Source organism: Genypterus blacodes, unplaced genomic scaffold (assembly GCF_046128005.1).
Source record: "Genypterus blacodes isolate CSIRO-AG114 ecotype Tasmania unplaced genomic scaffold, CSIRO-AGI_Gbla_v1 ptg000059l_1, whole genome shotgun sequence".
Lineage (NCBI taxonomy): Eukaryota > Metazoa > Chordata > Actinopteri > Ophidiiformes > Ophidiidae > Genypterus > Genypterus blacodes.
Genome location: NW_027466871.1, coordinates 1,184,329 through 1,200,200, shown reverse-complemented (window position 1 = coordinate 1,200,200; position 15,872 = coordinate 1,184,329). Strand labels below are relative to the sequence as shown.

Here is a 15,872-nt window from a genome sequence, read left to right as displayed (position 1 = left end):
CTGTGCTTGGATGTTCTGCAGTGAATGACTCAAGCTACAGTGAAAGTATTAATAATCATGTAGAATGATAGTACTATTTTAATTATTGTCCTGCATTTCATTTCAATACTGCAGCAACTCTGTACTCGAACAGTCTCCGACATATCATTTCGTTTGAGTCACAAAAGACCAAACCTTACTGAAATGACCGCAGATTTACTGTCTGTCCTCTGGTGCACGTTGGGATTGAGTGTCTTACTGAAAGTTGTAAATATGTTCACTCATAAAAAACAGTTTGACTTTCACAGTGTGATCTGTTGATGTTTTCTTTTGTGGATATGTCTCCGTACTCAACATCACTACTATTCATCGTAAAATAGAAAGATTTATTCGGCTGAGAATAATGTGTAATTTGCGATAGATTTGTCCTCATCAGAAACCCTTTAAACAGTTTAATAGGAGGCGTTACTTTGATGTTTTGATGTTTTGAAGGAAATGCATCCTCTTTCACTTCTGTGGTTGTTTACGCCCAGGACATTAAAATATTATCCGGTCTTACTAGTTCCTATCCTTTCCATGGCACCTCAGGTGATAAACTCCACTGAGTCATTATTTATTTAACAAGACATTTGCCAAAATGCAGAATTCCTGTGTGAAAATCTGTGAACACCCATGGTTAAATAATTTGTAGCACCACTTAGTCTCTGATGTTATTATGGAGGAACATTGGCCTCCTCCTCTATAAAACATTGGAGGAGCTCTAAATTTAGAACCTGCATGGTGGTCCGGAACTCAGTATTCAAGAATTCATAGACAGAGTTCATGATTGCAAGGTGGAGAAATGAAACAATGCTGCTCCACGATAATCAAAGGACTGGGGTCAAACTCTAAATACTTGAATGTAAGCCATTAGTCACATGCTGCTGTCACTCACAAACAGGGACATATACTGTATCATGCCTGAATTGTCTTCACATTAGTACAGAACGATGCATGTTGTTAATCTATGTAATCATCAGACATTTGACATCAACAAGAAAAATGGCTGACCTTCTGAGTGATAACAAGAGATGATAGAGTAGACTTTGTGTCTTTATTGTGAAATTTAGTTTAATCACTGGAACGGGATGGGGGGTTCTGGTGCTACGTGGCAAAAGACGAAAACCCGCATGGATGCTGGGACGGCTCACAGCAAAGTGAGGTGTGACTTAATCATGGGCGGGGTTTCGTGTCGTGCTGTCGCCACATCAACGGTGCGTTTTTGTAACGGCGAAACCGAAACTGACGGAAAGTTAGAGACTCGGACTCAGATCAGCTTCAGCCTAAAAGTAAAGGTTTTAGTGAAGAGGCATAGTCTGCTCCACTCGCATCCCGGCTGCTCACTGTGACCCTGGACTTGTTTAGAGACCCGGGAACGAGATGGACCCAAAGCGCGACCTTCAAACCGCATCATGCTGGAGGTGAGAAGTTTGGTTCCCGGTTCAATGACACCTGAATGCCCCCGAACCTCTGTGTGGGGAAACTGCTTCACTTTGCTACAGTCTGTGTGTCTATTAAGGATTGAGGAAATGATGTGACCATACCAGGATACTGACTCACAGGCTTCACAAACAGGGTGTGGTGATCATTTTCTGTTCTTGAAAAGGAATGTTTTATATTAAGTATTAAAAGTAAACATTTACTTGTGGAGGAAGAGGGCTTCATAACAACAACACAAGTTTTTTTTTCCAACTAGAAGCTCTGCATCTTCACAGCATGTGGGACCACCACCATGGCCACATTCATGAAAAATGACTTTGATTCAACCCTCTGTATGTTACATACGGGTGAGCGTTACATGTTCTACGTGAAACCAAGGGGATTTCATTAAAAAAAACTTGAACCAGATGTATCACTTACGCCAGTGGTGGTCACCCCCCGTCACCCCCCGACCCGTATTGTTTTATGTTGTGCCCCCCCGATCGGGCCGACCCGTATGGGGGGCGCGCGAAACAATTCCGATCTATAATAGGGGGGCCCTGCTGAAAAACCACTGCGTTAGGGAACCACTGACTTACGCCATAGTTTAACGAAGGATTCATTTGAACCAAGTCGATTACTACTAATACATCATATTATAGTTATAATATATTTAAAATAATGACCCTATCCATGAATAGCTCCCGTAACATGGCATGTGCTGTGACCTTAATGTCAGTGATGTTATAGGACATGACAGTGTGTCAATGACCTCTGAACAATGTTTCTGCCATGTTTTGTGGGAATAATGCTGCTGCAGCTTCGAACAACACACACGCACACACACACACACACACACACACACACACACACACACACACACACACACACACACACACACACACACACACACACACACACACACACAGAATAAGATAGAGACGCCTCTACCTAAATCGGCTCTATTTAGGACCCAGCGGCAATCCAATCCCGGAAATGCAAACAGAAAGTCGTTTTGGACACTGCGCTTTACTGAACCTTGCGCGCGCGTGTGTGATTGTGTGTGTGTGTGTGTGTGTGTGTGTGTGTGTGTGTGTTTGTGTGTGTGCGCGCGTGTGCGCGTGTGCGTACGTGCAAACTACGTGCAAACTATCATTTTCTCCCGCTTCGCTCTCTGTTGTTTTTTTGTTTTCATTTCGTACACATGCTTGATTTTGTGCTACAGTCACTAAAACACAACAATCATAGTTAGTCTGGGTAAGTTTTGTCTGCTTATATTGACAAAACGGATCTCTCTTCATCAGCCCTGTCTTTGTGCACAACCCCCACCTGGATGCAATGACAGACGACTTTCTCTACCACTTCAACCTGGGAACCAAGACTCACAACCTGCCAGCCATGTTTGGTGATGTCAAAGTATGAAACATTATCTCCTGTTAGAATGCAATCCTTTTTCTGTGGTACAGTATTCTTTATTTACTAATGGTGCTGTGTGTGTGTGTGTTTCCTTCCAGTTTGTGTGTGTTGGGGGCAGCCCCTGGAGGATGAAAGATTTCATTGAGTACATTGCTGCTGAGCTGGACATGAAGGACCCCAAATCAGATTATCCCAACATCTGTGTTGGAACAGACCGTTATGCCATGTACAAAGTTGGACCTGTCCTCTCTGTCAGTGTATGTAAACTCTCAAAATCATTTAATAACAATTTCAGTAATCTATAAAGCAATATTTTAAATCCACGATTGATTATGCAGAGCTGCAATGTAACATCTGTGCTTCCTGGCTTCCAGCATGGAATTGGCATCCCGTCCATTGCCATAATGTTGCATGAGCTATTTAAGCTCCTCCATCACGCAAATTGCTCCGATGTTACAATCTTACGCATTGGAACATCAGGTGGAATAGGTAAGATGCATATCTGTTATACAAATGCCTAATGCCACTGTATCAAACTAGAAATCCGATTATGACTTTAATCCCAAGGCTGCAACTGTGCCTGTATTCAGTCTCTGGGTCTCAAGGGTTGAAAGCAGAAGACTTCACACAGGATTGTTCATAAATGTTGGCTGGTCTGATCTATACTGTAGTAATTCCACAGGAGGACGCCCAAATCCATTTATTTGTTCTTATATCAACCATCCTGTATTTCCTGTCTTGCTTTCCAGGCCTTGCACCAGGCACCGTTGTTGTCACCAAGCAGTCTGTGGATGCCAGCTTCCAGCCTAAGTTTGAGCAGGTGATCCTGGGCAAGATGGTGGTGCGCAACACTGACCTGAGCCAAAGTCTGGCTGAGGAGCTGTTACAGTGCAGCAAGGAGCTGAATCAGTTTGAGACGGTGATAGGAAACACCATGTGTACTCTGGACTTCTATGAAGGTATGGACGCTGGTGCGTTTTAGGTGTAATTCACATAGTTCACTGACATCTTGACAGTGATTCCTTCATCCGTCTGCGTTTCTGTCCAGGTCAGGGACGTTTGGATGGTGCCTTCTGCTCTTACACTGAGAAAGACAAACAGGACTACTTAAATAAAGCCTCTGAAGCAGGAGTCTGCAATATTGAAATGGAGTCCTTAGTCTTTGCTGCTATGTGCAAGCTGAGTGGTGTACGAGGTAAGAAGAGCCCAGACAGACATGATGTTAGCACCGGCCTACGCCTCTCAAACCACAGAATACTCGAGTGTCTTGGTGTTTTTAATGCCGCCATCATTTCCTGTTGTCCTTCAGCTGCTGTAGTCTGTGTGACGCTGCTGGATCGACTGAAGGGAGATCAGCTCAGCAGCTCTCACGATGTTCTTCAATGTTACCAAAAACATCCTCAGGTACTGGCTGGCCACTACATCAAGAAGCAGCTGAGTGCCAAGGCAGGACCTCCCTAACTGAACCTACACTGAAAACACTGGGCATCATCTATCTGCACTATAGCCTACTGAATAATACCCACAATCCATACTATAATAACCACGGAATTTACTTCTGTTCACATTGATGTAATTGATTGTTTTTCACCATTATTATAACCTTATTATAAAGGTTTTTTACTCTTGAATGACAAAATGCACTGTGTATTACCTTTTTTTTACCCCATTCTTTCTGAACACACCATTTTTTAAATATTCAAATATATTACCAAACGGTTATCAAAATGGCAATTATTCATGTAAATGTATTCACAAGGACCAAAACAGGACTGTGTGATGTGTTCAGGTCAAATTTGCAGTGCAGTGATATAGATTATATGGAGGTAATAATACTATTTGTTTATTTTGATATTGAAACTATTGTGCCTTTGTTTCTACAATAAATATGGTCAACAGTGTAGACACATTTCATCTGTCTGAATGATCTTATTCGGTTGATGTTAGAATATGTTATGTGTCATGTTCTTAAGGACGACTGGACGGATGGACACACAACTTGCTCTCTCTCTGTCACTCATAGCGGCTCAAGTCACACAACTGAATTGACTTTGACTCCACTCACACATTTGCTGACTCAGACTTGACATAATCAGAAACACCTTGACATCACTTGGACTTGAGACTATAAACCTTCTTCCAACTCAAAGCTGTGAAAAAATACAGATATTAAGTTCTTATAGTGCAAATCATATATTCTATCTAGAAAAAGTAAATACTGATCCACATGTACTGTAAATTGCCTCTTCAAAGTACTGTAGGCGTGTTGGCGAGGCAGACGATGGTCACGGAGTGCGCGTCAGAGGACAGAGGAGGGTCCGCCTGCGCGCTCCCGTGCCCGCCCCCCCCCCCCCCCATCCGCCTGCGCGCTCCCGTGTCTCTCGCCCCCCGTCTGCTACCGGATCCTCGCCGGCTCTATTCGCTGACTCAGTGCCTTAAGCAGCATCACTGTTCACCTGACGGGAGCTCCAGCATCCTCCGTGGAGAAATACAAAAGCCATGGCCAAGACAGCGACCGGTAAGCATGATCATTCTCCCCCATTGTTACATGAAGGGAGGGATGGAGGGATGGAGGGGTGAAGGGACCGACTGCGTTTCTTTCTCTGGAGCCGCCTCGGCCCGGTGTGATTGCCGGCTGATGCCTGTGACGGATCCACGGTTGCATTTTCATCGCGGTGCGATTAAATGCAAACTAAGGCTATTTAAGATGCTTCAGCATTTGCTGCGTTTCAATCTCGGCCTCTAATTTAAAAAAAATTTCCCCCGAATCTCCGCACAAGAGTCTGCTAATGACCGCAGGAATCTGTGCTTACAGCCCAGCATCCTCCCCAAAATGTCTCTCATCCATCATCCTATTTTATATAAACGTGTTAATCCGTCTTTAACATTGTTAGGTGGTGTTACATATGATGTTTTCACAGTATCAAGTGATCCGAGGTGCTTTTATTTACCACGCTGCACCTGCGGTTCATAATACGGCGGCGGCCCCTGTACTGTACATGCAGCATAATGCAGAAGGACCCCACCCAAGACACGGGGCCGCCGAGCATCGAGCCCGCAGCGCCGCACCGCTGACAGGCTCCCTCACACCCGCACACACCGCCCGGGATGGAGCAGCTCTGGCTGGATGGATGGATTTGGGTTAAAGAGTGTTTGTGTCATTTATCTGCGTTTGCTCCTTTTATCGCCTGCGTGTAGCTTCCTTAGCTTGTCTTTCCCGAGGAGGCAGACATCCATCAGCAGTGGTGACAGATGCTTTTGAAGAAGAGAAAAGGCTCATATAGAAGCTAAATACAACATTATCAGGCCTAGTTTGTACACAGAAATGTTTACTTTTATTTTTCTTATACATTTTTGGATATTTGGGGTGTTTTTTTTGTTTGTTTCAGCACACACACATCTGATGCATGTGTCATGTCTGGAATAAACCCCCTCCCTTCTTCACTTCACTTTGTGTGGTCCTTCTTCATATCCAGCATGCTGTTCAGACCAGGCTTCATGATGATGGCCTATGTGGTGGCAGCAGTGTAGCGAGCAGGTGTATGGGCAGGGTGGGAGGCAGGCCAGCCCTGCAGCACGGGGCCGCTTCACACGCTGGCCTTTGCAGCAGAAGGCTCAGCAGCATTGACAATCTGTAGTCCTGCTCTGAGCAGCCGGCTGGGCACGCTGTCAAAAAAACAAAGCGCATTGGGTGAAAAAAAAGAAAGAAGAGTTTTCCAATGAGATGAAAGAAGCCTGAGCAGTCGGTGAAGAAAATCTCACCCCAGAATCAATCAAAAGTGAATATTATGGACAAATATATTCAACTGTGAATTGTGATTGGAGAGACACTCAGCGGTAAAGACAAGGTGAAACAGATTAGAAGGTGTGTGAGGTTGTTTTTGTCCCCATGATCATTGATCTTATGCAGATTTGTGCTGAGGGAAATCAAAACAGATCACAATGATACTGTGATTGAAATTAAATGTATCCATGGCAACATTCAATCAGGAGTAATCAAGATTGTTTTATTCTTCCCTTCAAAGTCTTCAGAGTCTTGAGTTGAGGCCTAGCAGTCACGTTTATGCCTCACCACCCCCACCCCCACGCCCTCTTCATCAGTAAATAATTGATGAAGCAGAGCAGGATCTTAAAGGCTCGGAATAGATGCTGAACACAGTGCACATCTTATTCTAATTGGATTATTGAGTGACCCCCCCCCCCCCACCCTCTTCCCCCTGACTCGTAATCACTTCATTTAGGAATTTTCTCAGACCGGCTCATTATTTGCTGACATATTCAGAGCCGTTTGGTTTTATGTGGAGTGAACCACATATCAAAGCTGCTCTGCACGTTCAGCCCAGTCATTGTTTTTTTTCCTACTGCCCGGGACTCAAAGGGGGGGATGTTGTGTGTTTATGTTCCCGCAGCGTACAAAGAGAAGATGAAGGAGTTGTCTGTTCTCTCCCTCATCTGCTCCTGCTTCTACCCGGAGACACGCAACAAGCTGGTCTGCGAGTTTGAAGGTATGGATGAGCTCGGGCATTGATTTTTCTCTAATAAAATCTAAACAATTCTCCCCTGGTGGGTGATTCACAAATACAGACATTAGGAATTGTTGTCTTTATTTACAGACATGGAGGTGAAACCCATCAACAAGCGGGCTTCTGGTCAGGCCTTTGAGGTGATTCTGAAGCCTCCGACACCAGTGTCAGAAGTAGCCCACAATCTGCCCTCACCCCCAAAGAGGGACATCTCTCTGGAGGACATTGAGAAGAAATTGGAGGCTGCTGAAGATCGGAGGAAGGTGAGTATTTAACATGTTTTAAATTGGAATAAAACCCTTAGGCCGAGAAACAGTCTGATCAGGGTATTGTCTCTCTGCATTTTAGATTCAGGAGGCCCATGTGCTGAGGGCTTTGGCAGAAAAGCGAGAGCATGAGAGGGATGTGTTGCTAAAGGCCATGGAGGAGAACAGCAACTTCAGCAAGATGGCTGAGGAGAAGCTGCAGATGAAGATGGATCAGATCAAGGAGAACCGTGAAGCCCAGCTGGCAGCCATGCTGGAGCGTCTGCAGGAGAAGGTACAAACCCTCGGTTGTTTTGCTCAGATATCAGATGCTCTCCTGCATGGTGGCTCCTTCACTCTTACCTGTGCTTGTGTTGGTTTTGCAGGAACGACATGCAGCTGTGGTACGCAGGAACAAAGAGCTGAGGGAAGAGCTGACAGCATGAGCCAAGCTGCGTCCTGCCCTCCCACATCCATCTACGTCACCTCCTTCAGCACCATTCCTCACCCTGCCCTCACCCTCTCCAGAAGAGGGACCCCCAACCCTGGAGGCCCGAGAGGAGGTGGAGGACCTCACCTCACCAGTACACCACACCACAACACACCACAGCACACCACTCACAGCTCTATCAGTCCTCTATCAGTATTACCAGTGGAAACCAACATAAATAACAGCTCTCTTGAGAATTAAAGGGATTCCTTGATTTTAGAGAAAATGTGATAATGCGGCTATTATTTTGTGAATACTTTTTTTAATATCTATCTATCTATCTATCTATCTATCTATCTATCTATCTATCTATCTATCTATCTATCTATCTATCTTCTATCTCTCTCTCTCTCTCTCTCTCTCTCTCTCTCTCTCCGTCTCTGGTGTTAGGTGAAATACACACAAACATTCTAATGTACTGCACTGTACAATATCAAATATTTTGTTTGTGACTGATTCTTTCGGTTCTTGAGATTTGATTCTACAACCATTTTCTTGTGAAAGCCTTTGGTGTTGTGAATTGGTTGTAGACTGACATTTTGCAGTGTTTCCTGATGATGTCATGCTGATGTTTCTGTGTCTTTGTGAAGAATGACGGTTGGTGTCCCTAGACTACAGACTCCTCACGATATCAACGTATCCCATCTGTATCTCCTCGCGCGCACCTACTCATTCTCAACACGCACGCTTAGAATTTAATATGCCAAAACCCACAGATACAAATGTGTCCACGTCTTCTGAAACGAGCTTGATTATGAACTTGATAGGTGCTTTATTGTTATTAAGAATGTCTTTGCCCAATGGGAGCAACTGTTATACACTTGCAGATCTGCACTTAGCCCCCGACAATAAGATCTCTCAATGAATCCTTTCAATTGCTCTGTTATGTACACAGTGTTTGGAGACTAATCTCTTGAATGTCATGACACCATACTGGTCCAGTGAATAGTGTCTCGGACAGTGGAATGTGCTGTTGCTCCCACCTTGATATTGATAGTGTGAATATAACGTATGTCTGTGTGGGTGTGTGTGAATGTGAATCTAATGTGAGGCATCACTGGTGTCTGCTCTCTTTAGGGGGGGTTAGCTAGAGAATGGATGCAGGATGCATTTACATTCAGCACACTGAAACTGAGTCTTTTTAAGTACCACTGATATCTGCCTGCATCCTCTGCTGCTTGTGTTTCTCCCTTCATATTTCTCTGTGAAAGCTTTGCTGAATAAAGTTTTGGGGTTCTGTCAAACATAGCATGCACCATCTAATAAGTTTCTGTGCTAAAAGACGAGGGAAAATGTAAACTGCCAAATAAAAGAACCAGTTACCTACACATCCTGAATCAAGGGCTTCCTCAACTGATTTCTCCTTCTTGTCCATCTAACTTGGTTGAGTGAATGATATTTACATGCTCATCTATTTAGAATATTGTCCAGTTATAGCATCAATGAAAACACATATACCCAAGATAAACATTGTAATAAAATAAAATAAAATAAAATAAAATAAAATGAAATGAAATGAAATGAAATGAAATGAAATGAAATAGAATTTAAAAAAAAATAAAAAAAAAAATAAAAATAAATGCATAAATAAATAAATAAAAATGAAATAAAATAAAATAAAATAAAATAAGATAAAATAAAATAAAATAAAATAAAATAAAATAAAATAAAATAAAATAAAATGAAATAAAATAAAATAAAATAAAATAAAATAAGATAAAATAAAATAAAATAAAATAAAATAAAATAAAATAAAATAAAATAAAATAAAATAAAATAAAATGACATGGCTTGACATGGCTTGACATGACATGACATGACATGAAATGATATGAAATGATAATAAAATATAAACATGAATCTACTGTAGTACGAGTCTTCTTTGAGGCTTTGAGACGCAAAACAAGAGGTATGGTCTTTCTCCAGTAGGTGGCAGTGAAAGATCAAATTGAGCAACAGAAGCTAGAGCACAAATCCTCTTGAAGTAGGGCAGAAGTTTACAAAATGCCAAATGCAAACAATTTAGAGAGATCACATCACAAATACTGACAGAATGTTCTAGAATTAATAAATAATAATAATAGTCACAATTGAGAGTCAGGTTTGTATTGTGTACTAGCCGTTAAATACTATCAGGTAAATGTATTAGTCAAATACTGGGCTTTCATATGATGAATATTTCAGCTCAGACATTGAATGTATTATTAATCACACATGGCTTACACCCTGCCGCCTCTCCTGTGTCTCTGATTATTACTGAATCTTCAAACAAACTCATTAAAAATCACATATTTTGGGCCAGAAACAACATGTTGGATGTGACGGTTGATTTATTGCTCCAGCTGTCTGCTTGTTGTTACTTTTTACCCCTTTCCTCCAGTGTCCCCATCCTGTTCACACTATTGTCTCCGTTTCAGACCAACCCAGGCTGGTGAGGTCAGGGCAACATTGTAAAGGATTTCCTCTGGCTCTTAATGATTTCCTGGGTATTCATAAGGGCAACAATGCGCTCAGATTTGGTTACCTGCCTGGCACTGAGCAGACAGATTACCTTTCAGGCAATAACTGAATCATTATGAGCTCATTAGATGCTAACAGATTGCTTTAAAAAATGCAGGTGCAGATAGCAGCTATGGCTCCAATTATACTGTGGCATGACATGTTTGTATTTAGGGGGTATTTATTCTGCTTGTGTTCTGGAATTTGTAGCATCAGTAAAAACTCGATTACAATGGGAACAATAATCTACTGTGTCAGTGACTATGAACTACAGACAAAAGATTCCATTGAAGAATTAACAGAGCACATTGTACGGGAATCAAACACGATGGTGCAACTTCATATTCAATATCTTTAAACCCCATTTATTGGTACAAAAATATTATACATGAATACAGGTGTCCAATTGTCAAATAGTTCCAACAATGTAGTGGCACTTAAAGTATACAATCTGCATCCTCGTGGAGATCTGATACCACTAAAGTAGCAGACTGAGTTAATGCGTAACTCTATACTACGTTTAATACAGACATCCATGCTCTACTAATGTAGAAGGTCCAGTATCATTAGTTGGTCTACAACATATTACCTCTGACTTTGTGCCGACAGTAAATCTATTCATGCCCACACATTCAGTATATTAGTCCTCGACCTGCAGTCAGTGCATGTTAACTATATTAGTTATCATTTTAAATGAAAAACATTAAAATCACAATCCGCTTGAAAAGAGCAACGACTTCAGCAACCCCTCCTACTCATTCTTTATACTTAAGAAAATAAATTCAGTTTGCTTTGTTCCTCTGTGTGTTTTTATTGCTGTAACAACAGATTTGCCAGGTAGTCCTGCCTAGTCTGTGGTGTGGGCACAGCTCAGCTGTTACCTTCAGTTCAGTGCTGGTTTCAGAAGGCCCCGACCTCTGTCCCCCAAGGCCTGTAAGGCTTTGACAGGGTGGAAGGGGAACCACCTGTGCCGAGGGCCGACGGGGAGACCAGAGGGAAAGCACTGAAGGAAAGGGGGAAGGCCGAAAGTGAGGAAAAGGATGAGAGGAGCGGGGTCGAGAGCTTGGAGGTTGGAACGTGCAGACTGAGGGGCAGGGAGCCATTGGGAGGCACCCTGAGGGACTCTGTGGGGGATATCACACTTAGTCTGGATGACCCAGATGTCTCAGTGGAGGAGGAGGAAGATGTGGAGGAAGAGGAGGAGGAAGGTGGGCTGCTGCTGCTTCTGGATGCAAGCGTCCTGCCTGGGGGGTGCTGTAGGAGGACAGGGTGTGGTAGGTGGGCAGGGGCGGTCCCGTAGGCAGAACCCCAGGCTAAGTGTTCCAGTCCGCTGTGCACTTCCCTCTGCGAGGCGTAGTTACTGAGGTGGGATACCAAGCGAACACGGAGGGGGTCTGTGGTCTCCCGGCCCTCGATTATACTCAGGTAACGGGCCGTCTCTGCCAGGCACTCCCTAAAGCCTATGCTGCGGTAATCCTTAGCTAGAGCATGAGCCTCGAAAAAACCTGTCAGAGGAGACAACAGACACTTAGACACACGATAATCCGGCCTCCTAACTAGTTATCAGAGCACAGATTTAATTACCCAAAGCACAAAAGAATGAATTACCTTTACCACCAGCCGCATGGAGCATTTTCAGATGATCCACAGTCATTTGTAATATCTCAGCTTTTTCCAATTTAGCAGATCCCTTTATGGAAAAACAAATGAAAGTATCTTTAAATAAAAATACTGATTTTATAGAAGTTGAGCAAATTAAAAACAATGGACAGAGGTTATGTGAAGTATCATCAAACTACCTGTTTCTCAAAAGCACTCGGCACCAGTCTCCTGAGCTCTGACAGGCTGCTGTTGATGCGGTCACGTCTCCGCTTCTCGATAATCTGTCGAAACGGAATGAAGCAAATTATTGATTAATGTCACAGGCGGCAGGAAAACAGTAAAGATCCGGAAAACAAACACCAGCACGCAACTTCGCACCTGGCGTGTTGCGTTCACTTACCCCTCTGCGCCTTTTTCTGGCTTGGACTTGAGTGGTTGTGGACGGCGACGTGGAGCCGTGAGGAGAATCCAGCGGACTGAATGAAGGTAAAGAAACAAGTATTTAATTTATAGTCCGAGGAATTTTTAGTGTGTTATTATAAATATTATTGCTGTTACTAATTTTAATCAACTATTATTACGATTAATTATTTTACTTTTAATTAAGAGTTCAGATTCAGTTCGTCTCCGGACCAAAACAACTACAAAAACAAACTATTCAACACACCTGTTTTCATCGCCGCTGTCCTTTTCCACCTCGATGTTGTCGTCCAGGTCGCTGTCGGACGAGCTGTAATTGTGGCTTCGCTTCATCTTTTCCCCGCCACGCACACGCAGATGTCGGTAGTCCTACAGAGAAAAGCCCCGGTGCTGAACTGTCAGTGGCGGCTCCGAGCAACAGCTTAAACGCCAGAAGAGTCCGCTGCTCCCCGCGACCGACCCCTCACCACGCGGCCGCGAGGCGGGGCTTCATGCGTGATGATGTGGGCGGTCCCTGAACGCACCAAGCCTGTAGAAATCAAGCTGGGGGAATGAGTGAGTTTGTTTTTGTTTCTAATCAGTGAGCAGGTCCATCAAATCAAAAAAAAGGACTACAAACTTATGCCAGGAACTGAAAGTGTCCATGAAATATCTGGATTTTCAGGAAATTGTCCGAACTTGATCCAGGCTAATAAAACTATGTCATAACACAGAAATTGAGCAATATTTGCTGGACTTCAAAACAGATTTTTTTCCCAGGGTAACATCAATCAAGGAATTCACTTTTTGAGGCAAAGGTGAACATATTTCTTACTAAATAAACTTATAACTTCATGTAGTGTAGCTTTTGGAGGATGTTGGACCAAGTTCAGCCGATCCATAAGGATTCATTGTATGGACGACAGATCTGATAAATTAATGCCATCTCCAAAATGCTCCACTCACAAAAAAAACTCAATCTAGTTCACATGTACATTTTCTCAGATTCACGTACTCAATTAACAGGCTATTTGCTTTAAACCACCTTGTTGTTATGTGGTTGCCATCTCAGACTGACTGCTAGCCTCCTGGCCACAAGTCCACAAGACCCCTGTCCCTGATCAACAGGGTCCATTTAAAGTGGGACCCCTCTTCTTCACCAGTGTTGTGTGGGACACACGGCCTATTAGCAGAGTGTGTTGTTCATTGTCTGCTGTCAGCTGTGTGGCTCAACAACAGCATTGATCGGCCGGGAGGCCCAGCATTAGTCAGTCGGGGTTGCCAGGCTCTCCTAGGAAACTCCCCCCTCCAGCCCCTCCACTCTCACTGCAAACAGGTCAACTGACTGGCGCAGGAAGACCTTCCCAGGGAATCATTCACCCAGTGTGGGCAACAACAGCAAACCTGACTCTGCCACGTAGTGGGAGAGAGAGCAAGAAATGTTTTGAATGGTTTGAAATGTAAAATCGCAAAGAACGCTTCAGTTTTGAGCTTTATACAAAAAATACATAAATTTACACACAAATCCTCTAAAATGCAGCTCGTTAGAAGACTAGAGCTTGACACCTCACAGGACGCAGGGGTGGTCTGCAGAAGGTGTGATAATTCTGACCTCGCTAATGTGCGTGAGGTCAGAGGGCAAACTATATAAAACACAGGAACTCTCAGTGTTTGTGTTTGACTGTGTAACTAATCCCACCCTGGTGTTCTACGGCTCTATTAGGGAGGAAAAGAAAGACGAAGATTTAAGATGAAGATAGTTTCTGCCTATAAATACACCAAAATGCAGGACAAATAGTTGATTTTAAAAACATTTTCATTTCATTTTCACTATTGCATCTTAAATCTCAGGCAGTTCTTATGGATGGAAGGTCTTGGAAAATACATCATTTGGGACAAGTCTAACTCCTGCATTAAGTCAGTCTGACATGTCTGGTAGGGCCATCAGAGGGACTGTGTAACCTCCCCACCCCCCCACCCCCCGAGGCTTCCATTCCAGTACCTTGTCGAGGAGCAGCTGCTCCTCTGCTCCGTCCATCAGGTCAGTTGTTAACTTGGTGTGTTGGGAACAAGTGCGGGTGAGAGTTTGATTCCAGCGAGCAACTGCAGGCCAACACGCGGTTCCCAGAATGTCAGAGGGCTTTTGGGTGCTGACAGATACAATGTGCAAGCTTCACTCATTCTGCTTGCCGGAGTGTGTGGATGAACATTCACACCGTAGCTGACACACACACACACACACACACACACACACACACACACACATACACGCGCGCGCACAGATACCTGCACGTAGAGCGTATCTGTATAAATAGACCCGTCAGCACTCACTCTCACTTATTATCCTCCCTACCTTTACCCAAGTCACACATTTCCACGCTCTGCACCCAATCTATGGATTTATAAACCCTTAAACGTGACTAATGCTTGCATGCTCCGTCTCTGGAGCCTGTTTCTCACGTCTCCAGCTCTCTCCTTGGCCTTGTCCCCCCACCCCCTCCTCCATTCGTGGCCTTTCCCTGACTTTTCACTCAACGATTGCCTGAGAATATTTTGAATCTCTTCAGCATTGTTTATGATACTATTATTATAATAGGCTTCTACAGTGCCACCAGCTCTGCAGGACGGACAGGTTCATGTGGTCTCCATTATGCAGACATAAACCACTCTCCTCACACCTCAGCGCCAAGGTCCTTCACATTAGCGCTGACATTCCCGGGCTCATTAAACATCATTATGATTTTTTTTCCCAGCAGGGGGAAAAAACTCAACATTTAACTGCCTCCACTCTTGAGCTCTCTTGCAGTGTAATGATTTTTGGTGACATACGATGACTGAATTCAGCCTGCAGAGGTTCACCAAACCAAGCCAGATCACCTGAGTTTCTTTTCGATAGTCGGATTTCTCTATGCATTTGGATGTAAGAGTATGTTTATATGTAATATATTGAAGCCAATGCCAAATTGCCTGCTGACCGATGTTCTAACATTTTGGATGAAATGCCTGTGAAAGCAGTGCCAGGAGGCTAAGAGGTATAAGCAAGCATTTGTTTGAAACTGGCGTGTGCCCAGCTGCCTTCCTCAATCTTCCCTTAGGTTTCCCTTGGTGACTCTTTGTGTGTGAGAGTGCGCCCGAGTGTGTGCTGGTGTGTATGCATGTGTTTATGTGTGTGCGCCTGAGAGTGTGTGTGTGTGTTTAGGAGGTGCTGTTTCCCACAGCCCTGATCTAATTCTGTGGTAACTCAATCTCCGTGTGAGCTCT

The 15,872-nt window shown here is 43.7% G+C and overlaps 3 protein-coding genes across 3 annotated transcripts; 2 read left to right on the top strand and 1 right to left on the bottom strand.

Moving 5' to 3' along the window:
• Positions 1-1,235: 1,235 nt before the first annotated feature.
• On the top strand, positions 1,236-4,762 carry upp1 (uridine phosphorylase 1). Its single transcript, XM_076153863.1, has 7 exons — positions 1,236-1,439; positions 2,742-2,853; positions 2,952-3,110; positions 3,228-3,342; positions 3,603-3,812; positions 3,902-4,048; positions 4,163-4,762. The coding sequence occupies exons 1-7, from the start codon at positions 1,399-1,401 to the stop codon at positions 4,312-4,314; spliced, it is 936 nt and encodes a 311-aa protein (XP_076009978.1). The 5' UTR covers positions 1,236-1,398; the 3' UTR covers positions 4,315-4,762.
• Positions 4,763-5,210: 448 nt separating this feature from the next.
• stmn2a (stathmin 2a) lies at positions 5,211-8,440 on the top strand. Its single transcript, XM_076153864.1, has 5 exons — positions 5,211-5,371; positions 7,263-7,358; positions 7,467-7,639; positions 7,725-7,916; positions 8,008-8,440. The coding sequence occupies exons 1-5, from the start codon at positions 5,353-5,355 to the stop codon at positions 8,065-8,067; spliced, it is 540 nt and encodes a 179-aa protein (XP_076009979.1). The 5' UTR covers positions 5,211-5,352; the 3' UTR covers positions 8,068-8,440.
• Positions 8,441-10,976: 2,536 nt separating this feature from the next.
• On the bottom strand, positions 10,977-13,095 carry LOC143003266 (hairy/enhancer-of-split related with YRPW motif protein 1-like). Its single transcript, XM_076153835.1, has 5 exons — positions 12,880-13,095; positions 12,613-12,688; positions 12,410-12,493; positions 12,219-12,300; positions 10,977-12,115 (listed from the first exon to the last, which is right to left on the bottom strand). Exons 1-5 carry the CDS (start codon positions 12,963-12,965, stop codon positions 11,511-11,513), a joined length of 933 nt encoding a protein of 310 aa, XP_076009950.1. The 5' UTR covers positions 12,966-13,095; the 3' UTR covers positions 10,977-11,510.
• Between the last annotated feature and the right edge of the window lie 2,777 nt (positions 13,096-15,872).